This window comes from Mandrillus leucophaeus, unplaced genomic scaffold (assembly GCF_000951045.1).
Source record: "Mandrillus leucophaeus isolate KB7577 unplaced genomic scaffold, Mleu.le_1.0 Scaffold3, whole genome shotgun sequence".
NCBI classification, from domain to species: Eukaryota; Metazoa; Chordata; class Mammalia; order Primates; family Cercopithecidae; genus Mandrillus; species Mandrillus leucophaeus.
Window position 1 is genome coordinate 2,246,478 of NW_012103142.1, and position 27,752 is coordinate 2,274,229.

The 27,752-nt window shown below is 49.7% G+C and overlaps 2 protein-coding genes across 4 annotated transcripts in view; both read left to right on the forward strand.

Moving 5' to 3' along the window:
• Nucleotides 1–20,353, forward strand: part of ZNF76 (zinc finger protein 76) — a 36,999-nt gene extending 16,646 nt beyond the window's left edge. For 2 of the 3 annotated variants that reach the window (XM_011986551.1, XM_011986550.1), the window contains exons 2-14: nucleotides 5,505–5,673; nucleotides 10,566–10,646; nucleotides 10,760–10,837; nucleotides 12,062–12,261; nucleotides 14,672–14,788; nucleotides 15,047–15,122; nucleotides 15,682–15,807; nucleotides 15,962–16,141; nucleotides 16,958–17,191; nucleotides 17,285–17,448; nucleotides 18,141–18,305; nucleotides 18,822–18,935; nucleotides 19,510–20,353. In XM_011986551.1, the coding sequence (XP_011841941.1) occupies nucleotides 5,601–5,673; nucleotides 10,566–10,646; nucleotides 10,760–10,837; nucleotides 12,062–12,261; nucleotides 14,672–14,788; nucleotides 15,047–15,122; nucleotides 15,682–15,807; nucleotides 15,962–16,141; nucleotides 16,958–17,191; nucleotides 17,285–17,448; nucleotides 18,141–18,305; nucleotides 18,822–18,935; nucleotides 19,510–19,614 (1,713 nt within the window). In that variant the 5' untranslated portion in view covers nucleotides 5,505–5,600 and the 3' untranslated portion in view covers nucleotides 19,615–20,353. The remainder of the gene's footprint in view (nucleotides 1–5,504; nucleotides 5,674–10,565; nucleotides 10,647–10,759; nucleotides 10,838–12,061; nucleotides 12,262–14,671; nucleotides 14,789–15,046; nucleotides 15,123–15,681; nucleotides 15,808–15,961; nucleotides 16,142–16,957; nucleotides 17,192–17,284; nucleotides 17,449–18,140; nucleotides 18,306–18,821; nucleotides 18,936–19,509) is intronic. The other variant, XM_011986552.1, reaches the window with a different exon arrangement.
• A 1,833-nt stretch (nucleotides 20,354–22,186) lies between these two features.
• The window catches only part of DEF6 (differentially expressed in FDCP 6 homolog (mouse)), a 32,709-nt gene continuing 27,143 nt past the window's right edge, over nucleotides 22,187–27,752 (forward strand). Inside the window, exon 1 of the mRNA XM_011986885.1 lies at nucleotides 22,187–22,314. Within this exon, the coding sequence (XP_011842275.1) occupies nucleotides 22,219–22,314 (96 nt within the window). The 5' untranslated portion in view covers nucleotides 22,187–22,218. The remainder of the gene's footprint in view (nucleotides 22,315–27,752) is intronic.

The following is a 27,752-nucleotide window of genomic DNA, read 5'->3' on the forward strand; positions in this document are numbered from 1 at the left end:
CTGGCAGCCACAAAGCTTCCTCCTCACCCTCTGCAGTCAGGCTTTTTGGTAAGGCAGCTTCAGAGACGGAAAGGTCAGGGAACAACAGTAGCCTCTTAAAGGTTTGTATTATGAGACTTAGGAAGGAAATGTGAATGAGTTGAGGTTATTTAGCCTGGATGCAAGAACACAAAAAGGAGTGGAAATTTGTTTTCTTTGAGTCTAAGAGGGGTTATTTTGGGAAGCGTGGCTAGCAGCAGCTCTTCCCTCTTTCCATTGCGGGTAGGCCGAGAAGGACTGGGTTTAAGTTACAGTGGGTGAGATGGAAGTTAACCCGTATTCAAGTGTTTTGAGTGCTGACAGTGTGCCGGTCACAGTGGATTAGCAGAAGGAAGAAGTGTGCCAGACATTGAGAAGTATGGGCTCTGGGGCAGCCAGCCTGACTTTAAAACCTGGCTTCAACACATAGTAGCGTTGGAAGCTTGGACAAAGTACTATACCTCTAAACCTCAGTTGCCTCATCTGTAAAATGGCTATAATATACCTACTTCCTCATCAGTTATTTTTAAGTTTAAGAGTTAATAGAGGTAAGGTGCTTTAAAAAGTGTCTGGTATGTATTAATCACATTTATATGTGATAAAAGTAAAGATTAGCATGAGCAGTAGAAAGGATCTTAGGGTAATTTGGGCCAGCATTTCATTTTACAGATAAGGAGGCAAACATAGAGATAGAATTGAGATTAGAAGCCAATTCTGTAGACTTCTAGTCCAGGGTGGTTGCCGCTAGTCCTAGCTGTTTTAGGAATCCATATTGCTTCAAAAGCATTTCCCTTTAGGTTCCTCTTCCCCTCCTCCTTATAGCTGGTATTTCTAGAGTACAGACATATGTGGCCTCATTTAATCCCTTACAGCGGGCTATGAAGCAAATGCCACTATTATCCCCATTTTTTTATAAGTGATATCTGAGGCTCAGAGAGGTTCATTTACCTGCCCAAGGCTACACAGCTTCTGAGAAGTTCAGTCTGGATTAAAACCCAGACCTCTGACTTCAGAGCCTGTGCTCTTAACCACGCCACTGATTTTCCTTAGAAAGTCTCAGTGGAGTACGGTTGTGCTCAATTAAACCATGTGAGTATTTGACAAAGGTGAGCTGCAGGAGCCACGGGGCCCAGGGAATGTAAAGGTATTTTGCAATCCTTTTTCAACCTATATCTGCTTTCCTTTTATTTTTATTTATTTATGTTGTTGTTGTTGTTGTTTGCTTGTTTTCTTTTTTTTGAGACAGAGTTTTGCTGCTGTTGCCCCTGCTAGAGTGCAGTGGTGCAATTTCGGCTCACTGCAACCTCTGCCTCCCAGGTCCAAGCAATTCTCCTGCCTCAGCCTCCCAAGTAGCTAGGCATGTACCACCACACCTGGCTAATTTTTGTATTTTTTTTTTAGCAGAGGCAGGGTTTCACCATGTTGGTCAGGCTGGTCTCGAACTCCTGATCTCAAGTGATCTGCCTGCCTCGGCCTCCCGAAGTGCTGGGATTACAGGCATGAGCCACCGTACCCGGCCTGCTTTGTTTTTAGACCTGGTTTCTCTTATGTGTCTTCTGACACAGTGCAGTTACACTAAAACAGGTTACCCAAAGAATCTACCTGATGAAGAGAGTGAAATTTGAAGGTGATAGACCAGACCAAGAGAGGCCAGGAGCAGAGCTCTTTCGAGATAGGGACCATGTGGAGGTTATCAGGGCTCTGGGCAAGGATGCTAATAGACCAGAGATGTCAGATGTCAGAATCCCCACCTTGACCAGTGATTCTTCACTATTAATCCCTGTCAGATCCTGATGACAGCCTTGGACTTCCCTCTCTCTTGGAAAATGCAAAAGCTCACACACCAAAAAAGTATTTTGGAGTAGCTTCAAGGTTCATAACCCCCCCAGCTTCACCTCTGTGCTTGGCAGCATAGTAATTAAGGTCACACTTTGGATTAAATGGCCTAGGGTCAAATCCTCCTTTACTAGTTAACTGTGTAACCTTGAGCAAGTTACTTAACTTGGTCTTGGGCCTCCAGTTCCCTCAATGAGGGAACTTTTAAATGAGGATAATCATAGCATTTGATTATAGGGTTGTTAGAATTAAATGAGTTAATGTGTGTGACATTCCTAGCACGTGATTAACTCTATAGTAGTGTTCACTATATAATAGTAGTATTGCTGCCCTTGGACCTTAGCCTATTTAGTAAATGTTTATGGACAGAATGAATGAATAATTCTAGTTGAGATGCCAAGCCCAGGGTAGAGCATTCCAATCAGCATGTAGCAGATGGTCTATAGGTTTTTTTGGGTTTTTTGTTTGTTTGTTTGTTTTGAGATGGAGTCTCACTCTGTCGCCCAGGCTGGAGTGCAGTGGCGCAATCTCGACTCACTGCAAGCTCCGCCTCCCGAGTTTATGCCATTCTCCTGCCTTAGACTCCCGAGTAGCTGAGACTACAGGCGCCCTCCACCATGCCTGGCTAATTTTTTGTATTTTTAGTAGAGACGGAATTTCACCCTGTTAGCCAGGATGGTCTGGATCTCCTGACCTCGTAATCCGCCCGCCTCAACCTCTCAAAGTGCTGGGATTACACCGCGCCCAGCCAGTTTTTTGTTTTTCTTTTTTCTTTTTTTTTTTTGAAACGGAGTTTCGCTGTTGTTGCCCAGGCGGGAGTGCAATGACATGATCTTAGCTCACCACAACCTCCGCCTCCCGGGTTCAAGCAATTCTCCTGCCTCAGCCTCCCAAGTAGCTGGGATTACAGGCATGTGCCACCACGCCCGGCTAATTTTGTATTTTTAGTAGAGACGGGGCTTCTCCGTGTTGATCAGGCTGGTCTTGAACTCCCAGATGGTCTATAGTTTTGCCAAGATACTGATCCGCTCAACCCTCAGGGCTGCGAAAGCCCCAGTTGGTCGCTTCTGGCTTCAAGCAGTGACATCTGCAATGTGAACTTCTGACTTTAAGCAGCAGCATCTGCAATGCAATGTACAAATATCTGTCTCTCTCGGTCACCTGACACGAAAACGGTTTGGGTAGCACCAGTTGAGGATATCAGTTGGTAAGTCATGAGAATCCAGTAGGCAATCCAGATTCCAAGTCCAGGAGAATTTTGAGAATGGGTGTCAGAGAGTCTTCACGACTGCACTGAGTTTAGAGGCCGTGGGCTTCCTGGAGGTTTCACAAGTGTTGGGGTCACAGCTAGAGCAGGCTCCATACCACAGTGGGTACAGAGGATGTCCTGCCAGCAGGAAGCTTCAGTGCTTCCCACCTTGCATATGAGGGACCCAGGGAGTCACTCACAGGATTTGTGGAGAGCCCACAGTGTGAGGTGCTGCAGAAACCACTGTGATGCAGAAACCAGACTAGAGCCCAAAGCCTTGTGAAGGCAACAGACATGAAACAGATAGTGATAAGTACTGAAGTAGGTTAGGCCCAGAGGTGTGAGTGCTAGAAAAAGGTGGTACCTAGGCTGTGGGAGTTTATAACAGGACCCAGCCTTGTCTGCAAGGTGGACTCTAAGAGCTGTAGGAAACTATAGAAGGGTTTTAGTCAAGGAAGTGGTATGTTTAGATTTATACTCTTTTTTTTTCTTACAAACCCACTTTTATTTATTTACTTTTCATTAGTTTAAGTCCTTGAGGGGCACAGCATCACACAGATTCTGTGTTCAATAGCCTTAGCAAGACTGCTTGGGAATTTAGCACAAACCATGCCACTGTTTCCACAGGGCTGAGTTTACCTTTCCCCAGATTATGCTGTTTTCTTCAGTTTGCTGCCAGCAGTCAGTGTGGTGTTCTTTGCTTTGTACATGTAAGTACATCTTTTGCCTAAATAGAATTCAGTTTCATTTCGAGCATAAATACCTTCAATTTTCTTTTTTTTTTTTTTTTTTTCCCGGAGACAAAGTCTGGCTCTGTCGCCCCGAATGGAGTGCAGTGGTGCCATCTTGGCTCACTGCAAGCTCCGTCTCCCGGGTTCACGCCATTCCCCTACCTCAGCCTCCCGAGTAGCTGGGACTACAGGCACCCGCCACCATGCCCGGCTAATTTTTTTGTATTTTTAGTAGAGACAGGGTTTCACCACGTTAGCCAGGATGGTCTCGATCTCCTGACCTTGTGATCCACTGTCCTCAGCCTCCCAAAGTGCTGGGATTATAGGCGTGAGCCACCGCACCCAGCCAATACCTTCAATTTTAATAAGAGCTGTGTCCTCCCTTTGGTTCTGGAGGCCCAACTTACAGCTAGCAGAAAATGGCCTTGGACTACAGCCTTCCAAGTGTATTGTATTTATCTTATTATTACTGTTATTTTTAAGACAGGGTCTCTCTTTGTCACCCAGGCTGGAATTCAGTGGTACAATCATAGCTCACTGCAACTTCAAACTCCTGGGGTCAGGCAATCCTCCCACCTCAGCCTCTTGTGTAGCTAGGACTGCAGGCATGTGCCACTACACCTGGCTAATTTTTTTTTTTTCTTTTGTAGAGACAGTGTCTTGCTGTGTTGCCCACATTGGTCTTGAACTCCTAGCCTCAATTAATCCTCCTGCCTCAGCCTCCCAAAGCACTGGGATTGCAGGCGTGAGCCACTACACCCTGCCCATATTTGCCTTTTAGAAGTCCTGTTCTCAGCAGGCCTCTACAGGCTCCAAGATGGTGGGAAGAGAGCTTTTTAAAAAAATTCACCCTGACAGCATAAACATGAATGTTAGAACATAGTTGGAAGAGGCTGAGGCAGGAGGATCACTTGAGCCCAGGAGTTCGAGGTTACAGTGAACTGTGATGGAGCCACTGCACTCCAATCTGGGTGGCAGAGTGATACTTTGTCTCTAAAAAAGGAAAGAAAAGGAAATGAATTGGAAACAGACAAAAGTTGCTCTGAGGACATAAGTTAGAAGACTCCTTATAGTAGTCAGGAGGTGAAAGGTAATACTTGCCTGAAATAAGTACCTGGACTTTTGAGGGAAAAGGGGGACTCAAGCATGATCCCCTGCCAATTCTGGGTGGAAGGCAATACCATCCCTGGGATAGGGGATACTGGAAGTAAAATAGTTCTGGAAGGTTGGGACACATTGTGAGTTCTGTTAGGGACTTATTCCATGTGTGGTACATGTGGGATGTTCCCTGAGGAAGGCCAGTGGATAGATGGCTCCGAGCACAGGAGAGATGTTGGAGTAGGCAGAGAGAACCATCAGCAGTGGGGTTGACTGCCTGCCTTCAGCAGGGCTCCTTCCTAAGGGGAGAAAGTTTAGAAATGAATTTTGATCAGTGATTTCTTACTTTATGACCAGTTTGATTGGCATGCTTCTCTTCTACGCTCAACTTTTAGAATTCTTAGATAATGTATATTTTGAGCCCTTTTCATAAAAACCAATATAGTTCACTACTTTGAAGAATTCACCTTTTTTCTTCTTGGCTGGCTGGCCTCATGTAACTCCTTCCTTGAGTATCTTTGCAGTAGGAGAAAGCTGATTAACTCATAATGTGGTACTGTTCATTTTCTTAGATTTGTGACCCAGAAGGAAATCTCTGGCCTCGGCTGTGGCTCTTGGTGCTGGCCAGAAGCCAACTTCATGTCTGAGTGCGCGAGCAGCAGTTTGCCATGGAGAGCTTGGGGCTGCAGACGGTGACCCTTAGTGATGGGACAACAGCCTACGTCCAGCAAGCTGTCAAAGGTGAGTATTTCTGGAGACCTCAGGATCCTGCCCTGTCCCTCAGCCTCTGAAAAGGAGTGTCCATTTCTAAGAGTCCCACCATCACCTTGCCCTCCCGCCTGCTTACCCTTGCCCACGAGCACAACTTGCTCTGCATTAGAATCTCCTGTGGTGCTTGATGAAAAGGGAACTCTAAAATAAAATGCTACAAGTCAAACAATCCCAGTCATAGGAACCTGTACCTCTCAAAGACAGAATTCCTAATATGTATTGAGTAGTTCATAAATATTTCTGGAATGAACACAGTGTTAGTTATGACTCCCTGCTTTTCATATCCCCTGTCACAGTTTTTTAGTGCTTTCTAGAAGCAGTTTATCATCTTAATTCAAGTATATTCAAACATTCAAACTACTAAGCATCTACCATGTTCAAGATACTCTTCTAAGCCAGGCATAGTGGCTCATGCCTATAATCCCAGCACTTAGGAGCCTGAGATGAAAGGATCACTGGAGGCCAGGAGTTGGAGACCAGCCTGGGCAACATAGCAAGACTCTGTCTCTAAAAAAATAATAAAAATAATAATCTGGGTGCAGTGGCATGCACCTTTAGTCTCAGCTATTCAGGAGACTGAGGCAGAAGGATCACTGAAACCCAGGAGTTTGAGGATTCAGTGAACTATCATTGCACCACTGCACACCAGCCTGGGTGACACAGCAAGATCCCATCTCTAAAAAAATTTTTTTAAAAAAGATACTCTTCCAGATTCAGAGAGGAACACCCAAGCAGAGATCTCATGCCCTAATCTCTACTAGGGGATGCCAGAATTTAAAATATAGGGCACATAGTTAAATCTGAATTGGACATAACAATGAATACTCTTGTAGGATACGTATGTCCCAAATGTTGTAGGGACATATGTATACTACATACTAGGGACATACATATACCTCATATAAGGGATAGACATATGTAAACATAGGATTAAGCTGGGCTTGGTGGCATGCACCTGTAGTCTCAGTTACTTGGGAGGTTCAGATGGGAGGATCTCTTGAGGCCAGAAGTTTGAGGTCAGCCTAGACAACAGCAAGACCCCATCTCAAAAAAAGTAGGGAGTGTTAAATACTATAAAATACTAAAATAATAATACTAAGTTCTAAAAACAAAATGTATTATTTGAAATTCAGATTTACCTGGGCATCCTGTATTTTATCTGGCAATCCTACCCCCACTCTCAAGGTACTTAAAATCAAGGTAGGTGTGGAGTCAGAATAAAGTGTTTAGGGCAAGGCCTGCAGGCCAGGGACACGCTTCCTTTCTTGCCAGTGTTCTCAGGCAGCCATATAGCATTCGTGTCTTCCTTGGACAGCACTGGGCAAACACTGCCTTATTCCTACTCTTCATTTTCTGGACTCCATGATTGTCACTGTCCTCATAAAGCATTGGCATTGCAACATTGCCCTCCATTTCAACACACTATCAGAATATATTTCCGCTCCTGTGTTTACAGATAAGTTGTTTATTGATTTCATTTTAAGTTGTCTGTTTCCTGGTGATGACTAAGGAGGCCCCTTAATCTCATCAGTAAGCTCTTTCCATATGACAGTCTGTGGGGGTCCCTTTTGGAAAGGTTTCTTGTCAAGAGCTGTCTGTGACATGTGGGTTCTTGCTGGCTTCATCTTCTTGAGAATGCAACTTCTCTAGAATACTTTTGAAGCCTGAAACTCTCTGTTTGCAGACTTCCCACTCCAGGTCTTGCCCCTCCAGTGCAGTCTCCGTAGGATGGAAGAACTTAGAACTCTAGCTAGGGTTGTGTTTACTCCTTGGACCCAGTTAGTTCCTATGCCTTAGTCTTCCACTGAGAATTAATGGTCAAATGAATGAATAAAAAGCAAGTGACCACACCTGACCTGAGAGAGCCACTCTTTCCTATATCTGTCTGTCTTATGTATTTCTTTATTGTGTCAGTCTTCCTGGCTGTTCTGTGCCCACTCTGTGGTGTTGGAATGTGCACTTACACACATGCGCACTCACTCACTCACAACAGATTTTCCCTCTGCTCAGGGTAGAGCTGTCCTTCAGAGACCAGAACCACACTTTCCTGAAAGGCTTCTCTGACTGGTGAGCTCCTCTGAAGCTTTTGACTGAGGCACATTTGTCTCTCTCTGCCAGAAACCCTAAAATTGTATGAGACTTATCTTTAATTAGGATGAATATAAAATGTATTATTCAAATACAGCATTTTAAAAGTGGAAGAGTGTGCTATTAATAAATGCACTGGGATGGTTCCAGGCAAACTGGAGCATATGGTCACCTCTGTAATGGGATACGAGGCCCTTGTCAGTCAGCTGTTCTCCCCGCTGTCTCTCTCCATTGTAGTCTCTAGTTGTTTGAGGAAATAGTAGGCTAAGTTTTTTCTTCAGACAACTCTTCTCAACATTTTGTTTTCTACCTTGAAGTAGTACCCACTCTGCTGGCAGTAGCTTGCCAATGCTTTCAGAACCCCAAGTACTGATGCCCTTGCCAGGACAGATAAATTGTTAAAATGAGGGTAGCCTACTGCTCTGTGGATGGGAGGGAAGAAAATGGGTTCCTCTCCCCCCCATCTCAGCTGCCTTTCCTATTTCTTACCTTTATCTCCACCTTACCTGCCTTTGGTTAGTTGTAGGACTGTTAGTTACTGACCCCAAGAAGACTCAGTTTGGGAACAAGTTTGGGGATTCCTCTAAAGGGTAGATGTCAGCAGAGACTTGGACTGGAAGTAACTGTCTTTCCCACCTGAGTGCTCAGTTTCCTAAACCTCAGTCTTCTAAGGAAAGGACAAATCACTTGTCATTAACTTTTTTTTTCTTTTTTCTTTCTTTTTTTCTTTTTGTTTTTTGTTTTTTTATTTTGAGACAGAGTCTTACTTACCCTGTCGCCCAGCCTGGAGTGCAGTGTCACCATCTCGGCTCACTGCAACCTCCACCTCCCGGGTTCAAGCGATTCTCCTGCCTCAGCCTCCCGAGTACCTGGTACTACAGGTGTGTGCCACCATGCCTGGTTAATTTTTTCGTATTTTTAGTAGAGACACGGTTTCATCATTTTGGCTAGGCTGGTCTTGAACTCCTGACCTCAGGTTATCTGCCTGCCTCAGCCTCCCAAAGTGCTGGGATTATAGACGTGAGCCACCACACCCAGCCTAACTTTTTTTTTTTTTTTTTTGAGACAGTACCTCACTCTGTCACCCAGGCTGGAGTACGGTGGTACAATCTCAGCTCACCGCAACCTGTGCCTCCTGGGTTCAAGTGATTCTCCTGCCTCAGCCTCCTGAGTAGCTGGGATGACAGGCACCGCCACTGCACCCAGTTAATTTTTTTGTATTTTTAGTAGAGACAGGATTTCACCATGTTGGCTAGGCTGGTCTCGAACTCCTGACCTCAGGTGATCTGCTCGCCTCGGCCTCCCAAAGTGCTAGGATTACAGATGTAAGCCACCATGCCCAGCCTTTTTTTAATTAATTTTTTATTTTTTTGAGACAGGGTCTTACTCTCTCACCCAGGCTGGACTGCAGTGGCACAATCATGGCTCCCTGCAACCTCTGCCTCCTGGGCTCAAGCAATCCTCGCACCTCAGCCTCCTGAGTAACTGGGACCACAGGCATGCACCACTACACCCAGCTAATTTTTGTGTTTTTTGTAGAGACAGGGTTTTGTCACATAGCTCAGGCTGGTCTGAAACTCCTGAGCTCAAGCGATCCACCCACCTTGGCCTCCCAAAGTGCTCGGATTATAGGCATAAGCCACCAAATCTGACCATCATTACCTCTTCAATCTCTCTTTCTTTCCTTTCTCATTTCTCCTCTTCCTTCCCCCTCTCTCAGACTCACTGGACACAAGGAAGGGTCGTCTAGTTCTAATTTAAAGAGCCTTATTAGAAGTGCTTTCCAGTTAGGTAAAAGAAGAGTAATATCTTCGAAGTCTGGAGTCTTGTTCATTTTTATGCTGCTTGTTGTGTTGCCTTAGGTGATCTAATTTTTTACTGGAAAATTGAAATGAAAATATCAGAGATCAATGAAGGAACCATTACTCAACAGTGGCAGTGGAATAAGACCTACATGGACACATAATAGCATAATAGTTGTACTCACATAGTTCTCTATTGCTTTACTTTACATCTTTTCTAAAATGCATATTGGGCTTATAATAAAAGCTAGAATTTATTGAGGGCTGACCATATATACCTGGCACTCGGAATTCCCAGTCTTTTATATACATTAACTCATTTAACCCTAACAGAAACCCTATAAGAAAGACACAGTTTTCAATCCCCATTTTACGAAAAGGAAACTGAGGCACGAGGTTAGTTAAATAAGCTGTCCAAGATCACACAGCTGTTAAAAGGTAGAGCTGGAATTCAAACTCAGGAGGCCTGGCCCGGTTCCAGAGTCTATTGTTTTTAACCATTAAGCGATATAGCCTGCCTTCACAGGGGCTCCTGGTCTTAGCACACTGTCATAGTGAGGGATGAGGGGATATGTTTTGATTTTGTTAGTTTGAGGTATATCTGAATTTTGACCCATTGGGGCCCGTCCAGGTTTAAGGGCCATTAGTTCAAGTCTCAGCAACTTACTATTAGGTTGGAAGTTTCCACTTGGCTGGGCATGGATAGAATAATAAATGAAGTTACTCCTCCTGTCAGTAACTGGAAGGGAATCTGTTGGGAGATGATGGGTTCTGGCAAGGCAAGTGTCTTCACCCTTAGTGTCTCAAGGCCCAGGCTTAGGGAGATGGAGCAAGGGAACAAGGAAGATGTTACCCATGCTTAGACCTGCAGCCTCATGCCTAGAGACTCAAATAAATCTCAGCTAAAAACAGGCAGGTGTTTATTAGCCCTCTTCTGGTCCTGGCCCATTTCTCTCCATTTCACCCTAACAGGAGAAAAGCTTCTTGAAGGGCAGGTGATCCAGCTCGAGGATGGGACCACTGCATACATTCACCAGGTGACGGTACAGAAAGGTGAGGGCACCCCAACACACCATGCCTTGTGGAGGGAAGTCTGACAGCCCCCACCAAGGGACCCCTCCATGACACTGAGCTCCAGGGAAAAGCAGGCATTGCTCTCGTTACAGAATCTCTCTCCTTTGAGGATGGTCAACCTGTGCAACTGGAAGATGGCAGCATGGCTTACATACACCGCACACCCAAAGGTAGGGTCACCATCATCACAAATGGGGAAAGGATGGGAGGCCGGACAGGGGGATGGGGTGGCACACAACTGGGGTGTAGACATGGGAGCTGTCATCTCCACGGTACACACATGCTCACCTGGATTAGCAGCCTTGCCCACCTTCCCTGGTGCAGACCACAGGAGCAGCTATGTCTGCCACCGGGAGGTGAGCCTTGGGGATCAGTCACATGGACTTTGATGGTGGCCTTGGCTCCAGCACAGCCACAAAGTCTTAGGGCTTTAAATAGGACCTGAGGATATCATCCAAGACGAGGATAAAAAACTAGTATTTAAGAATGAAGCTCCTAAGGTGCTGAAGAATAACAATTTATTCCTTCTGCAGGTAGTTTCTTGAGTGACTGTTGCATGCCTGGCGTTGTGTTAGGTGTAGAGTATACAAGAGAGAACAAAGTCAGACACAGTCCCTGCTCTCCTAGAGTCTAGAGGGGGAAATAGAAGTGAAACAAGCCATCAGTGATGAACTGATCATACAAACAGAGATTAGGCTCAGGGAGGGCTTCTCTGAGGAAGTGATGCTTGAGCTGAGAGGTATAGAATGAGGTAGACTTAGCCGGGGGAAAAGGGATGGCAGGGAGGGTTCAGTACTTCAGGCAGAAGGAATAGCATGTGCAGGCCTAGAGCTGGGGGGAAGAAAGAACAGCACATTCCAGGAACTGCTAGGAGCAAGAGCCCTGGGAGGGAAGGCAGAACGAGCAGGAGGAAACTGGAGAGAGAAAGACAGCGCTGGCGCACTCTGGGTTTGCGTGTCAGGGTGAGGATTTTGGTCTTTATCATGAGACCAGTGGGAAGCATTTAAACTCTTCAGGCAGTTAAGTGACATGGTCACAATTGTGTCCTTCAAAGATCCCTCTGGATGTTGTGCTGCCTGGAGGGACCTAGAGGGGGTGAGGAGTGACTGGTCAGGAGGCTCTTGTGGTCATCTAAGCCAAGATGATCATGGGCCCCTGTCAGGTCCTCAAGGAGCTTGTGAGTTCCCATTTAGTGTACCATAGGAGACCTCGTCCTTAGGTGAGACAGCCCCAGGAGGAGGAACAGCAAGAGTGGATCACAAAGTGAAGGACCATGAGAAATTGGATGCTGAAACCCTCCTTGGTATATGTATCTCTCATTAACTTAAAGGTAGGGTCCCAGCTGTATCTCTTCCCCTTGTGTGGTATCAGGGCTAACCGCGTGTTCCCTGCAGAAGGCTATGACCCCAGCACCCTGGAAGCCGTCCAGCTGGAAGATGGCTCCACTGCCTACATTCATCACCCTGTGGCTGTGCCATCGGAGAGCACCATCCTGGCCGTACAGACAGAGGTGGGCTTGGAGGACCTGGCAGCAGAGGATGATGAGGGCTTCAATGCAGACACAGTGGTGGCCCTAGAGCAGTATGCCAGCAAGGTGAGCATGCAGAGCCTGACACAGTCTGTCACTCTCTAGACAACGGGGCCTTGCCTGTGCACTGCCTCTTGGCCCTGCCAGAACTTCGCCTCTTAAGAGGATAAGGGCAGCCCTGTGCTTGGGCACCATGTGGGATATTCCCTTTGCCCCTCCACCCCAGCTCCCCCAACTCACCTGTCACACATCGTTGTCTAGGGCATGCAACACAGCCTGGCCTGGCTGCTGACAGCTATTTACGCTCACTTTTGTTTCCGCTGTCTCTGCAGAGGGAAGGCTGCCATAAGAAACAGTGACATCCTTATGCTGGGGAGTTAGGCATAGCTTCACTTTGGCTGCTGTACTAATCCTCTGCACTAGCTGGGAAAGCCCTGCCAGTGCCTTGTATGAGCTTTCTAGTCCACTGAGGTAATTGTATTTATTTCTTCTCTGTGACTCACTTAGTCATTTGGAAAATTAACCTCAGTGAGCTATGACAAGGGCATGTGCAACAGAACAGCTGGGATTCCTGGATTATGAGGCCCACACAGTAGCTCAGCTGGAAAGGATAAGGGTCCTGGCTCTGCAAATACCAGTTAGTCCAAGTTCTTTCTGCCGGAACCATGGTCCTGCCTGTGGGGAAAAGGGTACAGAGATCTCTGAGCTTTCCAAACCAGGGTGTTCCCTTCCTGGAATGACTGCAGAGCCTCAGGCTGAATGTACCAGGGCTTCCTGCACGTTCCTTCCTTTCAGCAGTTTTACGCGAAGATGGGGGAAGTTTTTTATTTATAACGAAACCAGTGTGGCTGAATGGTGGAGGAAAAAAGGAAGTCCTTATGTCTTTTCAAAATGAAGCACAGGCTAGGTGCAGAGGCTCACACCTGTAATCCCAGCACTTTGGGAGGCTGAGGCAGGTGGATCGCTTGAGTCCAGTCTGGGCAACATGGCGAAACCTCATCTCTACAAAAAAAATACAAAAACAAATTAGCTGGGCATGGTGGTGCCCACCTGTGGTCCCAGCTACTGGGAAGCAGAGGTGGGCGGATCACGAGGCGGTGATTGCAGTGAGCTGAGATTGTCCCACTGCACTCCAGCCTGGGCAACAGAGGGGGACCCTATCAAAAAAAAAAAAAAAAAAGCAGCAGCAGCAGCACAAAACTTTACAGCAGGCTACGTTCACTCCCACCCCAGTTCCCTGAGGTATATTTTAGAGACCAAATGTGAGATTCGATGTTGATGTAAAGAGAAGTGGATTTTATTTAACTCATGAGCCCTGAGATCTGTGCTTGCTGTACCGCTACCTAGTCCAAACTTGGGTCAGTCCCTCCTCTCCCAGACCTCAGCTTATTCCTAATATGATGAGATGGGACAAGATGATCTCGGAGGTCACTTTTATCCCCGATGTTCCTTGATTCCCGTGATTACCCCAGGAGCTAGTGAGACATGGAATGAAATCCAAGTGCCTGTGTGAGTTAGCCCGCCAAGCAGGTCTGGCCACCTCTGACCCTACCCTTTACCCAGAAGCTGCTTAAGTGTCTATGAAACTCGCAGCTGCTTGAGCCCCTGAGCTGGAGCCTAACTAGACAGACCTTGGCGTTACCCCTGTGTCCCCTGCTCACCGTGACTTGCAGAGTTCAGTTTCAGGAGCTCCTGGAAAGACCAGAGTGTGATTCTGAAACATTCCAGAAAGAAAGACTAAGGAACAGTCCCACCAGGACCCTGCCCCGGCAAGCAAAAGAGCAATAAGGGCTCTTTGCATCCAGGGGCTGGTGTGAGATGGGTGATTTTAGCAATATCCCCAGAAGAGGAGACAAAAGGGGAGGACTTGTCAGCTGGGTGCTGTCATTAGAGCTGACATTTCTGGTGGGAACTGCAGCACTCCCCTGGGTGCTTCTGGTCGTGGCCACCTCACTCTAGGCCCCATGTCCTATCAGATGAACCTGGGTGAGCTCATCTCCACAGCAAGCCCCCTTGTTTATGTACTTTTTAAGCACTGGTTTCATGCCAGGAGTAAGGGGACCCCTCCCATCAGAAGATGGAGGTCTTGAGGGTTGCAGGCTCCTAGGCGTGTGTGCTAAGAAGGAGGGTTTCTGGCACTTGGCCCAGTGCAAGCATGGCCATTCAGACAACCTCCCTTTCCACCTTACCTAGCTGTCTATGTGATATCCTTTTTTCAATAGCTGTCACAGCCACTATAACCTGTAAGTCTCCCTTTATCCCATCAGAGATGGGTGGTGACTCCCCATGCCCACCCTGTTTCTTCTGTAGCATGCCCCAGCATCTGTTCCTTGTCTGTCTAGGTATGTTCTTCTGCCCCAGAGGCCCCTGACAGGCTTAACCCTGCCTATTGGGTCTTAAGCTGTCAGCAGGGCCCTGTGTCCCACCTTCTTCACTGGGGAGAATACATATAGGGATCTCAAGATTTTTCCCCCAGGTTCTTCATGACAGCCAGATTCCGCATAATGGAAAAGGACAGCAAGTTGGAGACAGAGCATTCCGCTGTGGCTACAAGGGCTGTGGGCGTCTCTACACCACCGCTCATCACTTAAAGGTAAGGTTGCTGGTAGACAGCCATCAGCTCTGCAGTCTTCCCTTCCAGGCTGTAATTCTACCTTTCCACTTTGATTGGAATTGGTCCCTGCCCTCAAGTTGCTGGAGGGAAGAAATGAGGGTACACAAGAATGTCAGGACAGAGCGTTTGACACACATGAATGGTACAGGAGGGAAGAGAATCAGGGTCCTAAAGAAAACCAAAGAACCCAGGTCATACCCTTGCTCCTCTGAATTATGTGATCGCTTGTCCTCACAGGTGCATGAACGAGCTCATACAGGTGACCGTCCATACAGATGTGACTTCCCCAGCTGTGGAAAGGCCTTTGCCACAGGTAACCTGCCTGGTGGGCTGCTTCCAGTTGAGGGTGGAAGGTTCTAGTTCTGTTTGGGATCTCCGTGAAGGGAACCCAACAGCAGGCTGCTTTCCTGGAGAAACTACCGTCAGAGTACTCTGACTTGCAGGGTGCTCTCTCTGGAGGAAACCTTGTTACGGGAGTGAAAGGCAGCATGGTTCAGGCCAGCAGAAGGAGCCTGGAGGGTTGGTGGAGAGACTCAGCCTCTTGTATCAGCTCTGATGCCAACCAGCTGTGGATTATTGGGTGGGCCATTGCATCTCTCTGGGCTTATTTTCCCCTCTGTGAAACTAGGACCTTTAGTCACGAGTTCTCTTAAGTTTCTTTCATGCTTATGTTCTGGTATGGCTCCAACTGCACCTGGAGAGGGAAGCAGGGCAGAGTGGGCTTTTCCAGCCCCTGCCGAGGCAGGGGTGGGATAGAGGCAGACATGGGTTTCTTGAGCCAAAGGAGATGGAGAGCCTGTGCATGAGGTGGATGGTGGAGGATTAGACCCCACTGGGTGCTCATCTCACCCCTCCCTGCCACATGTGGACAGGCTATGGACTGAAGAGCCACGTTCGTACCCACACTGGTGAGAAACCATACAAGTGCCCAGAGGAGCTGTGCAGTAAGGCCTTCAAGACCTCAGGAGATCTGCAGAAGCATGTCCGTACCCACACTGGTATGCTGGGCCCTGCCCACTCCAACCCCATTCCCTGGGCAAAAGGAATTCAGCTTGCCTTTCAGACTTAGACCTGGAGCCCGGTACCATCCCCTGCTTGCTCCGGCATGGCCCTCTTTCCCACCGCCCTCCTCACATCCCACCATTTGCATAGGGGAACGCCCGTTCCGGTGCCCTTTTGAGGGCTGTGGCCGCTCCTTCACCACGTCCAACATCCGCAAGGTACATGTGCGCACCCACACAGGCGAGAGGCCCTACACCTGCCCGGAGCCCCACTGTGGCCGCGGCTTCACCAGTGCCACCAACTATAAGAATCATGTGCGCATCCACACAGGTGGGCTAGCTGGCATGCGAGGACTACCCTCGCTCAGGCCCCAACCCCTCTACTGTAGTCTTCCCATCTAAGACACATTCCCAACTCCCAGCCCAGAACCCTTCTGTGCCAGCCATTCCAGGCTGGTCTGGGGGCGGGGTTTCTGCAGAACAACTCCACTTGCAGTGAGCAATTCCTCCATTTCCAGTTAGATCCAATCTGAAAGGTATTGCCAGTCCTCTCTGGGGTCCCTCAGCTCTCTACCACCCCTCTACACCCACCCTGAACTCTCCAACTCTGACTGAGCTCCTGAAAAGAGGCCAGGGTCAGGAATGGTGGGGAAGAAGCAGAGTGAACTGTCGCCTTCAACTCTTCACCTTATCCGCCGTCCATGACTCCTGTGTATCCTCACCCTCCCCAGTGTTGTGTGCCCTCGTCCAGCTTTCCGTGTTGTCTCTCAGCATGTGTGTCCCCTCTTTCCCATCACAACTGATACTTCAGTCATCCTTGCCTCTTGCCTCTGCTGTTCAGCACTCTCACCCTCCCACCCTCAACCTTATAAGCCCCAGTGCCCCCACCAGCCCCTTCACTAGCCCCAGCCTTGCCCTGTCCCCCATTTCCTTTCCACCTTGTCTCTGGATTCAGTGGTTCAACACTCTTGTCCTCTCTGTGTTCCACTGGCCATCTTCCCCAACCCTGTCCATTCAGAGTCTCAGGTCTCAGTCCCTCTCCCTCCCTCTGGCTCTCCCTTCACCAACCCTGTCCCTTACCCCTGTCCCCTTAGTTTCCCCCTTGCCAGCCCCAGTTCCCACCCCCCTCACAGCCCAGTGTCCCCAGGGGAGAAGCCATACGTTTGCACGGTGCCAGGCTGCGGGAAACGCTTCACCGAGTACTCGAGCTTGTATAAGCACCACGTGGTGCACACACACTGCAAGCCCTACACCTGCAGCACCTGCGGCAAGACCTACCGGCAGACCTCCACCTTGGCCATGCACAAGCGCAGCGCCCACGGTGAGCTGGAGGCCACGGAGGAGAGCGAGCAGGCCCTCTATGAGCAGCAGCAGCTTGAGGGTAAGGGGAGTGGGCAGGGAGTGAGAGTGGGGACAAGCCAGGCCTCCCCATAGCATCTGGTAGCAGGTGTCAGCCTTGGCTCTCCTCTCCCAGCCGCCTCTGCAGCCGAGGAGAGCCCACCACCCAAACGACCCCGGATAGCTTACCTTTCGGAGGTGAAGGAAGAGAGTGATGACATCCCAGCCCAAGTGGCCATGGTGACCGAAGAAGATGGGGCCCCCCAGGTGGCTCTGATCACTCAGGATGGTGCCCAGCAGGTACAGGCCCTGGGTACAGAGGTGCCACACTAGCTGGCACTCCCCACTCTCTCTGGGGACTCTGGGAGCCTTGAAGTTCTGACAGCCCCACTGCCACCCAGCTTCCTGTTTCAGTTTTATAGACCTCAGAGGCTGAGGCTGAGGGGACCACATCTTGTAGCGCAACCTCTTCTGTGCTTCCAGCTCAGTCTCTGGGGCTTCTGGAGCACAGTTAGTAGTTTCTCTTTTTACTTGGAGGCTGACAGGTCCTGTTCATCTGAACAGGACATGGGATGTCCTTCTCGAGAGAGGCATGTGCGTATAGCAGCCAGAACATGATATGGGGTTTGAAAGCTGGGGTCTGGTCCTACCAGTGTACTAGCCAGCTGCATAACCTAACCATACTCTTGTTAGAAAGTGCATCTGTGCTTTCTAGAGTTGTTAGGACACAATCAGGTGGCGACCCTGAGCTACATACAACAGGGCCCAGAGGCAAAATGGTGATAAATAGAAGTAGGCAGTGGAATTCTTCTAGTGTGGCCTCTCTTTGCAGCCTTGGACCCATTTCGTTTGCCTGTCACCCATCCCTTCCACCACTGTGACATGAAACTAATAAGCTGACCTTGTCTGGGAGAGCAGGTATATCTTCCTTAGGGACTTTCAGACAACCCTCCACTGACACTGCCAGCTCATCTTCCCCCTCCTGTTGACAGGTCAGCCTGTCCCCGGAAGACCTCCAGGCTCTGGGGAGTGCCATCAGTATGGTCACCCAGCACAGCAGCACCACTCTCACCAGCCCCAGTCATGATGCCGACTTGGCCACATCTGGCACACATACAGTCACCATGGTCAGCGCCGATGGCACCCAGACGCAGCCCGTATGACCAGGGGGTTTGCTTGGGGTTTCTTATTTTGTCATTCCTTTCCATGGGGTGGGCATTAAAGTGCACTCTAAACTAGTCAAGCTTTCTTACCAGGACAAAGATTCCCCACAGTTCATGGGCCATGAGCAGCTCTCATCTTTAAAAGCAGTTGAATGGAGGTTAAGACACACTTTATACATCTCAATTCAACCCTGACTTGTTTTGCAACCTTAGGCAAATCACTTTTCCATGGACTTCTGTCCATTTTCAAGTGAGAGGATTAAAATATCTCTGGAATTTTTTACAGCTCTGTCCTGTGATTCAAAATCCCTAAATTAAATTGGGCTCTAAGTTGGGAGGAAACCCAGCCTTACTCAGATCTGAGCCTCAGGCTAATTAATCTGACCCATATGGTTTTATCCATTCTCTTCTGGGTTGTTCCCAGCACCTTAATTGGAGGGATGTTTGTTTGGATCGTGGGGAGGGAGAGTATACTGCGGGTGGAATGGAAGACCTCCTTTTGCCTTTTAGGTCACAATCATTACCTCTGGGGCTGTGGTGGCTGAGGACTCAGGTGTAGCCTCTCTTCGTCATCAACAGGTGGCACTGTTGGCCACAGCCAACGGAACGCACATTGCAGTGCAAGTGAGTAGAGATCTGGGAGGAAAGGGCATCCCACGGCCAGAGAAGGCAACAAGGAATAAAGGGGAATTAGATGAGGATCTTGAAGAGAAGGGTATCTGACTCAAAAAGAGCCCATTTCAGAGGACAGATCCCTTTCCTCCTGCATCCATGCATCTGTCTCAGGCTCGCTCTTGGCTGAGGCAGAATGTTGAAGCCTCTTCTGGCCTTCAGGATAACTCCGATGGCAGTCTACCTGTGGTCCAAGTCCTTCATCTCTTTGTGTCTCTATTTCTTCATCTGGAAATTGAGGAGGCTGAAGTAGATGATCACCACGGTTCTCTTCAGCCAGTCCTTCTTCCGTGAGCAAGCTGGTCTCTCTGACCCTGACTATTCCAGGGCCCCCTGGCCATGCCTAGCCTAATAGGACTCTTCATCCGTGAACTTCATGTTTATTGGAGCCCTACTAAGTGCTCAGTGTGTGGCACTGGATAGATGGGGGAGAGTAAAAAAAAAAAGTAGGCCACATACTACTAACACTGGAATCTAGCAGGGAGGATCTCACTCACTACTTCCTTCTGCACCCCCTTCCCCACAGCTGGAGGAACAGCAGACCTTAGAGGAGGCCATCAGTGTGGCCACCGCGGCCATGCAGCAAGGGGCCGTGACCCTGGAGACAACAGTGTCGGAGAGTGGCTGCTGAGTCCAAGAGGGCTGGGTCTCACACCATGCTGGAGGAAGTGCCATGCTGCATGGCCACTCTTGCCCCCAAGGGCCCAAGCTGTGGCTGACACATGGAAGGTGGCCACATAGGTCTCTGGGGTGAGAAGACAGCAAAAAATGGCCTAACTGAAGGAAATGGGGACCCTGCCCAAGATGGGGGCCAGGCAGCTGGAATCAGGGGAGTGCATCATCCCCGGGAGCTGACAACAAACCAAGCTACACCAGGGTGCCCTCCTCTCAAAATCAGCTGGGCGCCCGCTCTCCTAAAGAACACCCTTCTGGCCCTCCGTCTGCTCTCCTTCTCAGGTAGAGATTGGGGCTGCTATGGGAACTGGCCCTCTTAGGGGAGAGCCACAGACAGCTCTTCAGCCCAGTAGCAGCAGAGCAGGCCCTGTCCTGCCCTCCCAGCAATAACCACCTTTCTGGAGGCCAGCTGAGATGCCTGTACTTGGCACCAGGGACTTCCTGAGACCACAGTCAATTAATTCCTCAGGGGCCTGTGGCTGGAGAAAAGGTGCCCAGCCCCCGCCACTCCTCAGCTGCCCCCCAACCTCTCTATGGCAGAGAGGTAGGGAGTGGCCCTGTACATAGACTGCTGGGGATTGGGTTTGATTTGTTTTGGTTTTTTTTAAATTCCATTTTGATAATTTTTTTCCTGCTCTGGGTGGTGGTGGTGGCACATGGATGAATGAGTATTTAATAAAAGTTCCAAATTTCCACCTGGGTCCTCCATCCTTTCAGCTCTAGGCCCGGGTGGCAGGGTTGATCAAGTCAGGCTCTCAGCCCTGTCTCCCTGGCACAAACCCCACTCAGCCTTGGTGCCAGAGTGGTGGGGCTGGCCTGCCAGGGACACAGATGGGAAGGAAGCCCAGTATAAGATAAAGCCCTGAGGAGCTGCTGGTGGCTTCTTGCCCACAGCTGAGCAAGTGGGCTCCAGGGTGGCCAAACAGGACCAGGATGACCGCTGCTTCCGGGCTCTGGCTGAATCTCGGGCCTCGGGTGATTAATCTGGAGGAACTCTTTTCCTGCCTTTTCTTGTGGAATTTAGTCAGAGCCCCTCCAACCCAGCCACCCCCAAATCACACAGTCAGCTTCTCCAAGAGGGCAAAGCCCCAGGTTAGAGTGAGGCTGGGGGGCACCTTTGCCAAGGTTACTGAGGTTCAAGGAGCAGAGTCTGATGCCTCTGGAGCTGGTCTTGGCTCTATTACCCAGCTCTGTGGGTGCCCACCTAGATATCTAGGACTGTGCTATTGGATTTCAAAGCCACAACCATGCCCCAAAAGTGAGTTGGTGAGACCAGATCAGCTTTGGTGGGAGGAAGGGATACAGGGGAAGGCACTTGATGGGAAGAAGCTCTGGGTTTGACTCTGCCTAGAAAGGAACATTGCAGGGATTAGAGGTGCCTCTTTTCCTCTCTCTGCTGTGATGGATATGCCCCAACCCCTTCCTGCCTCCTAGGATTGGAACCCCCTCCTCTGATCCAGGCATCCTCTCCTAGGATGCCTAGAAAGCTCCCATTTACTCTTGCCACCAGCTCCTTGGGAAGATAGGGGCAGGGGCATGCTTCCAGGCAGGGGGTATTCCCAGAACCTTAGTTGGAGGGATGTTTATTTGGATTGGGGGGTAAGGGGAAGTGTCTCAGAATTGGCCTGAGCAGATGTTTTCAACATCTGTGACCACCATTCCTGGTGTGGGTGTGTCCCAGTCCTTTTGGACACTGGATCTGAAGAAATGGAAGCACTGACGTGGAGGGCCCTGAATCCCAAGCCTGCTGCTGCTGGGACCCTTAAAGTTGAGGTGCACCACAAGGCTCACCACTGCGTGTTTCCGAAAGTCCCCAGTGTCTTCAGGGCCTCTGAGGCTACAGTGGGCAGTGCTCAGAATACTGTTTAGAGCCAATGCTGAGGGGACAGGGAGCCAGCAAGTCAAGTGCCACATCCTGACCTGGAGAGGTGCCCTGGCCCATTTCCTTCTCCAGCTTTGTGATACTGCCTTTGTTTCCTTCCACTTGGATGGAGTCCCGCCACCGTGGTAATATTAAGTAGCACCAAAAGCTCTACCCAGAGCCTACTATGTGCTTTACATCCATTCTCAGACATTCTTACAACACGGAGGCATTTTCCCTGCTTTACCAATCAGGAAACTGCTCAAGGAGATTAAGTAACTTACCCAAGGCCTCCTATGTGTAACTAGGACTGGACCTTTAGTCTGTCTGACTCCAATATCAGGATGAGCTTGCTTTTTTCCTCAGCAAGCTGCCTCTGGGAGCCCCAAAAGGCTCCAGAAGGCTCCAGGACTGAGGAGGCTTCTAAAAGGGCCTCACATGCCCCAGGAGCCAGGTGGATACAGAACGAGGGTTCGCACTCTCAGAGAGTTGGTCCCCAGTTCCCATGCAGGGAGTGGAGCTTCTGAGCACTGCCAGAGCAACAGGCAGGGTTCTTGCCAGCACGGAGCCTCACGGAGTGAGCAGGCAGGTGGAGCTCTCGCTCCACCGCAGCCCCTCTGCGGTCTCTGCAGCCGTTTGCATTTCCTGAAACCGGATCTTGGTGTCAGAGCCGCCCCCAGCCGGGCGGGCGCCTCAGCCATGGCCCTGCGCAAGGAACTGCTCAAGTCCATCTGGTACGCCTTTACCGCGCTGGACGTGGAGAAGAGCGGCAAAGTCTCCAAGTCCCAGCTCAAGGTGAGGGGCACCCAGGGCCCAGGGGAGGAGGGCAGATGCACCACACCAGCCCTTGCCGCCTGGGAGCCAGGTGTGGACACTGTGCCACTCCAGGGGCACCCAGCCATCCAGTGTCTCGGGCCCAGGGTCAGGGGGTTGGTCCTGGGTAACTGGGCCAACATAGCCTGGTCGATGCCGCTGCCCACCCTCCAGAGACCTAGTGAAGTATGCGCAGAAACCTTGTGCAGAACTGGGCCCCACAACTGGAGGCCAGGGGTTTCTGAGGGCCATCATGGGGTTCTGAGGGCCAGGAGCCAGGCCACATCCCAGACTCCATGTGATGAGCACACACATCTCCACAGAGTCATGCTTGGGCACGCAGTCTGCTCTTTCTTGCCGCTTCCTCCTGACTTTCAAGAGAAACAGTTAGCCAGTACTTGGCAGTCATTTCCTTTGGAGTTGAGAGAGGCATAAAGGGGCCGCCCCCAGTCCCAAACCAGTCTGGCCTGCCTAACCCTGCCCCCCAGGTAGAAAAGAGCTGCGGAGTGGGTGAGGACTGAGGACCCTATTATACTGCTACCCAGCTCACCCCCCTATCCCCTACACATACCGGGTTGGTAAACTTACCTTAGGCCTTGAGACCTCAGGTAGGGAAGGGGTGGAATCTAAGCCCAGGAAAACCCCCATCAATGATTGTCCTGAAGTCAATCATCTGGCCTAGACAATTTCTGGAAGACCGAGGAGTTTTTCTCTCTCTTCCTCTAGTCGTCCATTAGTGCTGCCTTCCCTACCCTAGTTAGTGGGGAGGAAGCAAGGCCCTCAGCCACTAGAACCAGTGAACGCTGGGGGAAAGGAGCAAGGTAGGCCTCAGCTCTCTTGGACCTGCCATAGGGGTGCCTTCATTCACTCTGCAAGTACTTGAGTGCCCCTCGTGGGACTCTGTGCCTGGCATGTGGCTAGGCACTAAACTCCTGGTGTCTCCCTACCCCATCCTCCAAAGGAGATGTGTGTGTCTCAAGGAAATCTCCATTCTTAATGACCGAGGTAGAGGGTGCCTGGGAGATGAATGGGACAGAATAGTTACTGTGCCCCACTACAGTTCCAACCCCCAACTTTACTGAACTTGGACGCGAGGAACTTGAATATCCCAGACTTGAATATACAGAACGAGGGTTCCCTCTCTCAGAGAGTTGGTCCCCAGTTCCCATGCAGGGAGTGGAGCTTCTGAGCACTGCCAGAGCAACTGGCAGGGTTCTTGCCTGTTGAATATCCCAGACTGGTCCTATGTTACAGTTCCTTACCTGGATTTGCGAAAATCTAATAGATGATTTCACTCCCCCAGGAAGGAGAGCCCACTACCATCTTTTGTCACCTGGGGAGAACTTCCTAACAGATTCTTCCTTACATCCTATTTAAATCTCTTGTATTGCAGATCATGTCATTTGGTTGGGTTCTCAGTATAAATGGAAAAAAGTCGATCATCCAAAATCCATTTCTGCAAACTCTGTATCCCAACCCTATCTCCCACCCTGCCCCTTTAGTATCTTGCCAGACAATACCAGCCCCCGTGGCTCTTTGCTTCCAGGGTAACATTTTTCACCTCCGTATTACCTGTGGCCCCGAAACCTCTCCAGGCTCTCTCTGCCCTTCACATATGGAAGGTACAGCCTTTAACTGGCTCCCCTTTTCCTGGTGCCATCAGCCAGTAAAACTTCCTAGCTTGAGCCTCTGTCTTGCCCTCTAAAAGGGCCAGTACCCACTCCCTCACCCCCATAGGTTGCATATTTCTAGGGAAATACTTCATGGAGAGCTTGCATGCTTGAACTGTCCACTGTCTGTACCTCATCACAGCTCATATTGAGCCTAATGCCAGCAACATCTGTGGTCACACAGGATCAATGATAGAGTTCACTCCTACTTGACAGAAAAATTGTCCACTCTGGAAGCCTGAGCTAACAGTGGGAGTCTCAGGGGCCAAGTGGGGGTGGGGCAGAAATGGCAGGGCTCCGTTCAAGCCCATAATAGTGAATATTGAAAGGGGAGGAAGTAGTGATAGTGTCGAGGGGTGGGGATTCCAGCAAAGCAAAGGAGTAATAGAGAAGTGGTCAAAAGGCAAAGGAGGAAGCAGACGAGAGAGTTATACAAGCAGGGCCCACCTCTCCCCTGAAAAGACTTGGGGCTGAGGGAAAAGACCTTGGAGTCAATCTGGTTTTTTGTTGTTGTTGTTTTAGAGATGAGATCTTGCTCTGTCACTCATGCTGGGTACAGTGGTGCAATCATAGCTCACTACAGCCTCAAACTCCTGGGTTCAAGCGATCTTCCTACTTCAGCCTCCTGAGTAGCCGGGACTACAGGCACGTGCCACCGTGCCTCGCTAATTTTTTTATTTTTTATTTTTTAGAGCCTGAGTCTGATTATGTTGTCCCGGCTGGTTTCAAACTTCTGGCCTCAAGTGATCCTCCGGCTTCTGCCTCCTGAGTAGCTGGAATTATAGTCTTGAGCCACCTCACTGGGCTGGTTACTAAAACCATCCCTAGCCGTAGGGTCCTGGGTTGGGACCTGACAGGAGACCTGCACTAGCGCAGGGCAAGATGTGTCGGTGGGTGACATTTGCCACTTCTCCTCTAATGTGTTGGTAGAGGGGCTCCCAGTGGCTATCCTGGGCAAACCCATGATGAGGCCAGAGGGTAGGAGGAAGAACAGCATGTCCTCTGAGAAAAGCCCAAGGAGTGGGGTTGTTTCTCCTGGAGAAGAGAAGGCTTGAGGGAAAAAAAACAGGTACTTCTTCCTCTCTTTGAATTCTTGAAGAAAGCACAATGGCTTCGTTCAGTTGGGTTGAGAACAGAGAAAGTAAACCAATAGGAACGGCACTCCTGCCCAGGATGGATTTAGGTTGAACACAAAACTTCCCAGGAGTTGAGGGCTGTGAGTTTTTGCAAGGTTCCCAGAACCACCTCTAAAAATATTTAAAAGGTAGCCATCCTGACAGAGGGCTGTAAAGAGGGGAGCCTTTGGGAATGATGTGTGTCCTACTGACCACACCCTCTTCCCCAGGGGAGCAGTTTTGATTTCGGGACTAGTGGAGGATCAGTTGATAATTTGGCCTCCTTCCCCCTTGACTATCAGGCAGTGGGGTGAAGGGGTATGTAGATGGAGCAGTGTGTCTCCGGTTTGATGAGGATCTTAAGGAGGCACCAGGCCTACCACTTCCTCCTTGACTGACAGGAGCTGGGGGAAGGGAAGGAGGGTAGACAGGGTCCTTCCAGTCTCCTGCACCTCCAGCTGACATTCAGAGCATTCCTGGAGCCCAGAGTGAGACTCATGCCCACTGAGAGTCAATGAGTTTCAGGTTTTGCCGCCTCTGGAGAGGGACAACCACCTTCTCCTTAATGGAGGAAAAGTTAAGAACAGCTCCAGTCCAAAAACCTGCTAGCTAGGATCATCAGCTTTGTCCTGACCCCTGTGTGCTACTGGTCTCTCCAAGCTAGGATTTGTGGGTAGGGAAGGGAGGATGATTTAATGATGTGCAGAGCACTTGACTCAGAACCACACAGGCTTGGATCCGTACTGCTCCCCATCTGGGTGACTTTAAGCAAGTCACTGTCCGTCTTCAGTTTCTCATCTATAAACCAGGGGGTTGATCACCAAGTCATCCAGCCAGCCTACAAAAATAAAGAATAAATTCTGTACCTCAAATAGGTAAAATTGGTCTGTGATGCAGCCTCTCCTTTCCCTTAACTGGGCCTCTGTCTCCTTTGACGCCCACACCCAACCCCTCCAGCCCCCTCTCAGAAGGTGGCACGGCTAATCCAAAGATTCCCACCTTTTAAAATTTCCAGTGTTACTCCACGATAGTAGTTATGCTTTTCTAGTAACTCACTAGAATACATTTGGTAACTCTTAAAAGGAGCTGTGTCTTTTTTTTTTTTTTTTTTTTTTTTGAGACAGAGTCTTGCTCTGTCACCCAGGTTGGAGTGTAGTGGCATGATCTTGGCTCACTGCAACCTCCACCTCCCAAGTTCAAGTGATTCTCCTGCCTCAGCCTCCCAAGTAGCTGGAATCACAGGTGCCCACACCACGCCCAGCTAATTTTTGTATTTTTAGTAGAGCCAAGATTTCGCCATGTTGGCCAGGCTGGTCTTGAACTCCTGACCTCAGGTGATCCGCCTGCCTTGGCCTCCCAAAGTGCTGCGATTACAGGCATGAGCCACCGCACCTGGCTGGATCTGTGTCTTTTACAAGGGTCACTTGGAACCTAGATTCATTTAAAGACCTTGCTGGGCACCGTGGCTCACACCTGTAATCCCAGCACTTTGGGAGGCCATGGCAAAATAATCACTTGAGTCCAGGAGTTTGAGACCAGCCCTGGCAACATAGCAAGACCCCAACTCTACAAAAAACGAAAAATTTAGGCATGATGGCACGTGCCTAGAGTCCCTGCTACTCCAGAGGCTGAGGTGGAAGGATCGCTTGAGTGGGAGAGGTCAAGGCTGCAGTGATCCGTGGTTACACCACTGCATTCCAGCCTGGGCAATAGAGTGAGATTCTTTCTTTAAAAAAAAAAAAGTCAATTTAGGAGCGAAATCTTTCTGAAATCGTTGCTGGGTGCTTTTATGGATTCCCAAACCCTGGGGATCCTGAAGGCTGGAAACTACAGAATCAGTTCTTGCTGACTGTTGCCAGCATGGACCTGACACCCACACTTGAGTTTTTAGGATCCCCAATCCCCACATCTGAGTTTTAGAGGATCCCTCAAGTCCTGAGAGGAGAACTACTCCCCTACATGCCTCCAGAGGAAAGAGTGAATAGATGAAGCATCTCAAATGTCAGTGACTGCCAACTCAGAGGCCAGGGGCTCCCTGGGTTTGTGGAGACTGTGGGAGTCCTCTCTGAGGAAACCCGAATGGCAGCTTGTGAAAAATACACCTGGACCCCACCCCTGGAAACTCTGAGTCAGTAGGTCTGGGCTGGGCGGGCATGTTTCAGTTTCACCAGCTCCCTGGGTGATTGTGGTGCTCAGCCAGGGCCAGTGCACTGTAGAGATCAAGAGCAGGACTTTGGAGTCAGACCTTGGGCAAGACGCTTCCTCTCTTTGAGCCTTGATTTCCTCATCTGTAAAATGAGGATAATGAGAGTGCCCTCCTCCAGGGCTGAGGATTGATGGAGATCTGCGAGCAAGCTCCTGCTCACAACTCCTCCGTCACTGTCATTTCCTTTCCAGCATGACCCCTCCCCTAGTCACACCCTCTCTCCACCCCCAACCCCTACCGCACCCAGGCACAGGAAGCTGACAGTCTGAGGTCGGCCCAGCTCTCTGGAGAGAGGCCCTGAGTGTCTGGGCATTTAATTCTTCCTTGTCCTGGTATCTGACAGCTCGCAGGGGTCAGAGTCTCTGCCCTGGGCTTTTCAGAATCCAGTGGCAAAAGTGCAGGTGAGGTGCAGGTCTTAGGGACAGTACA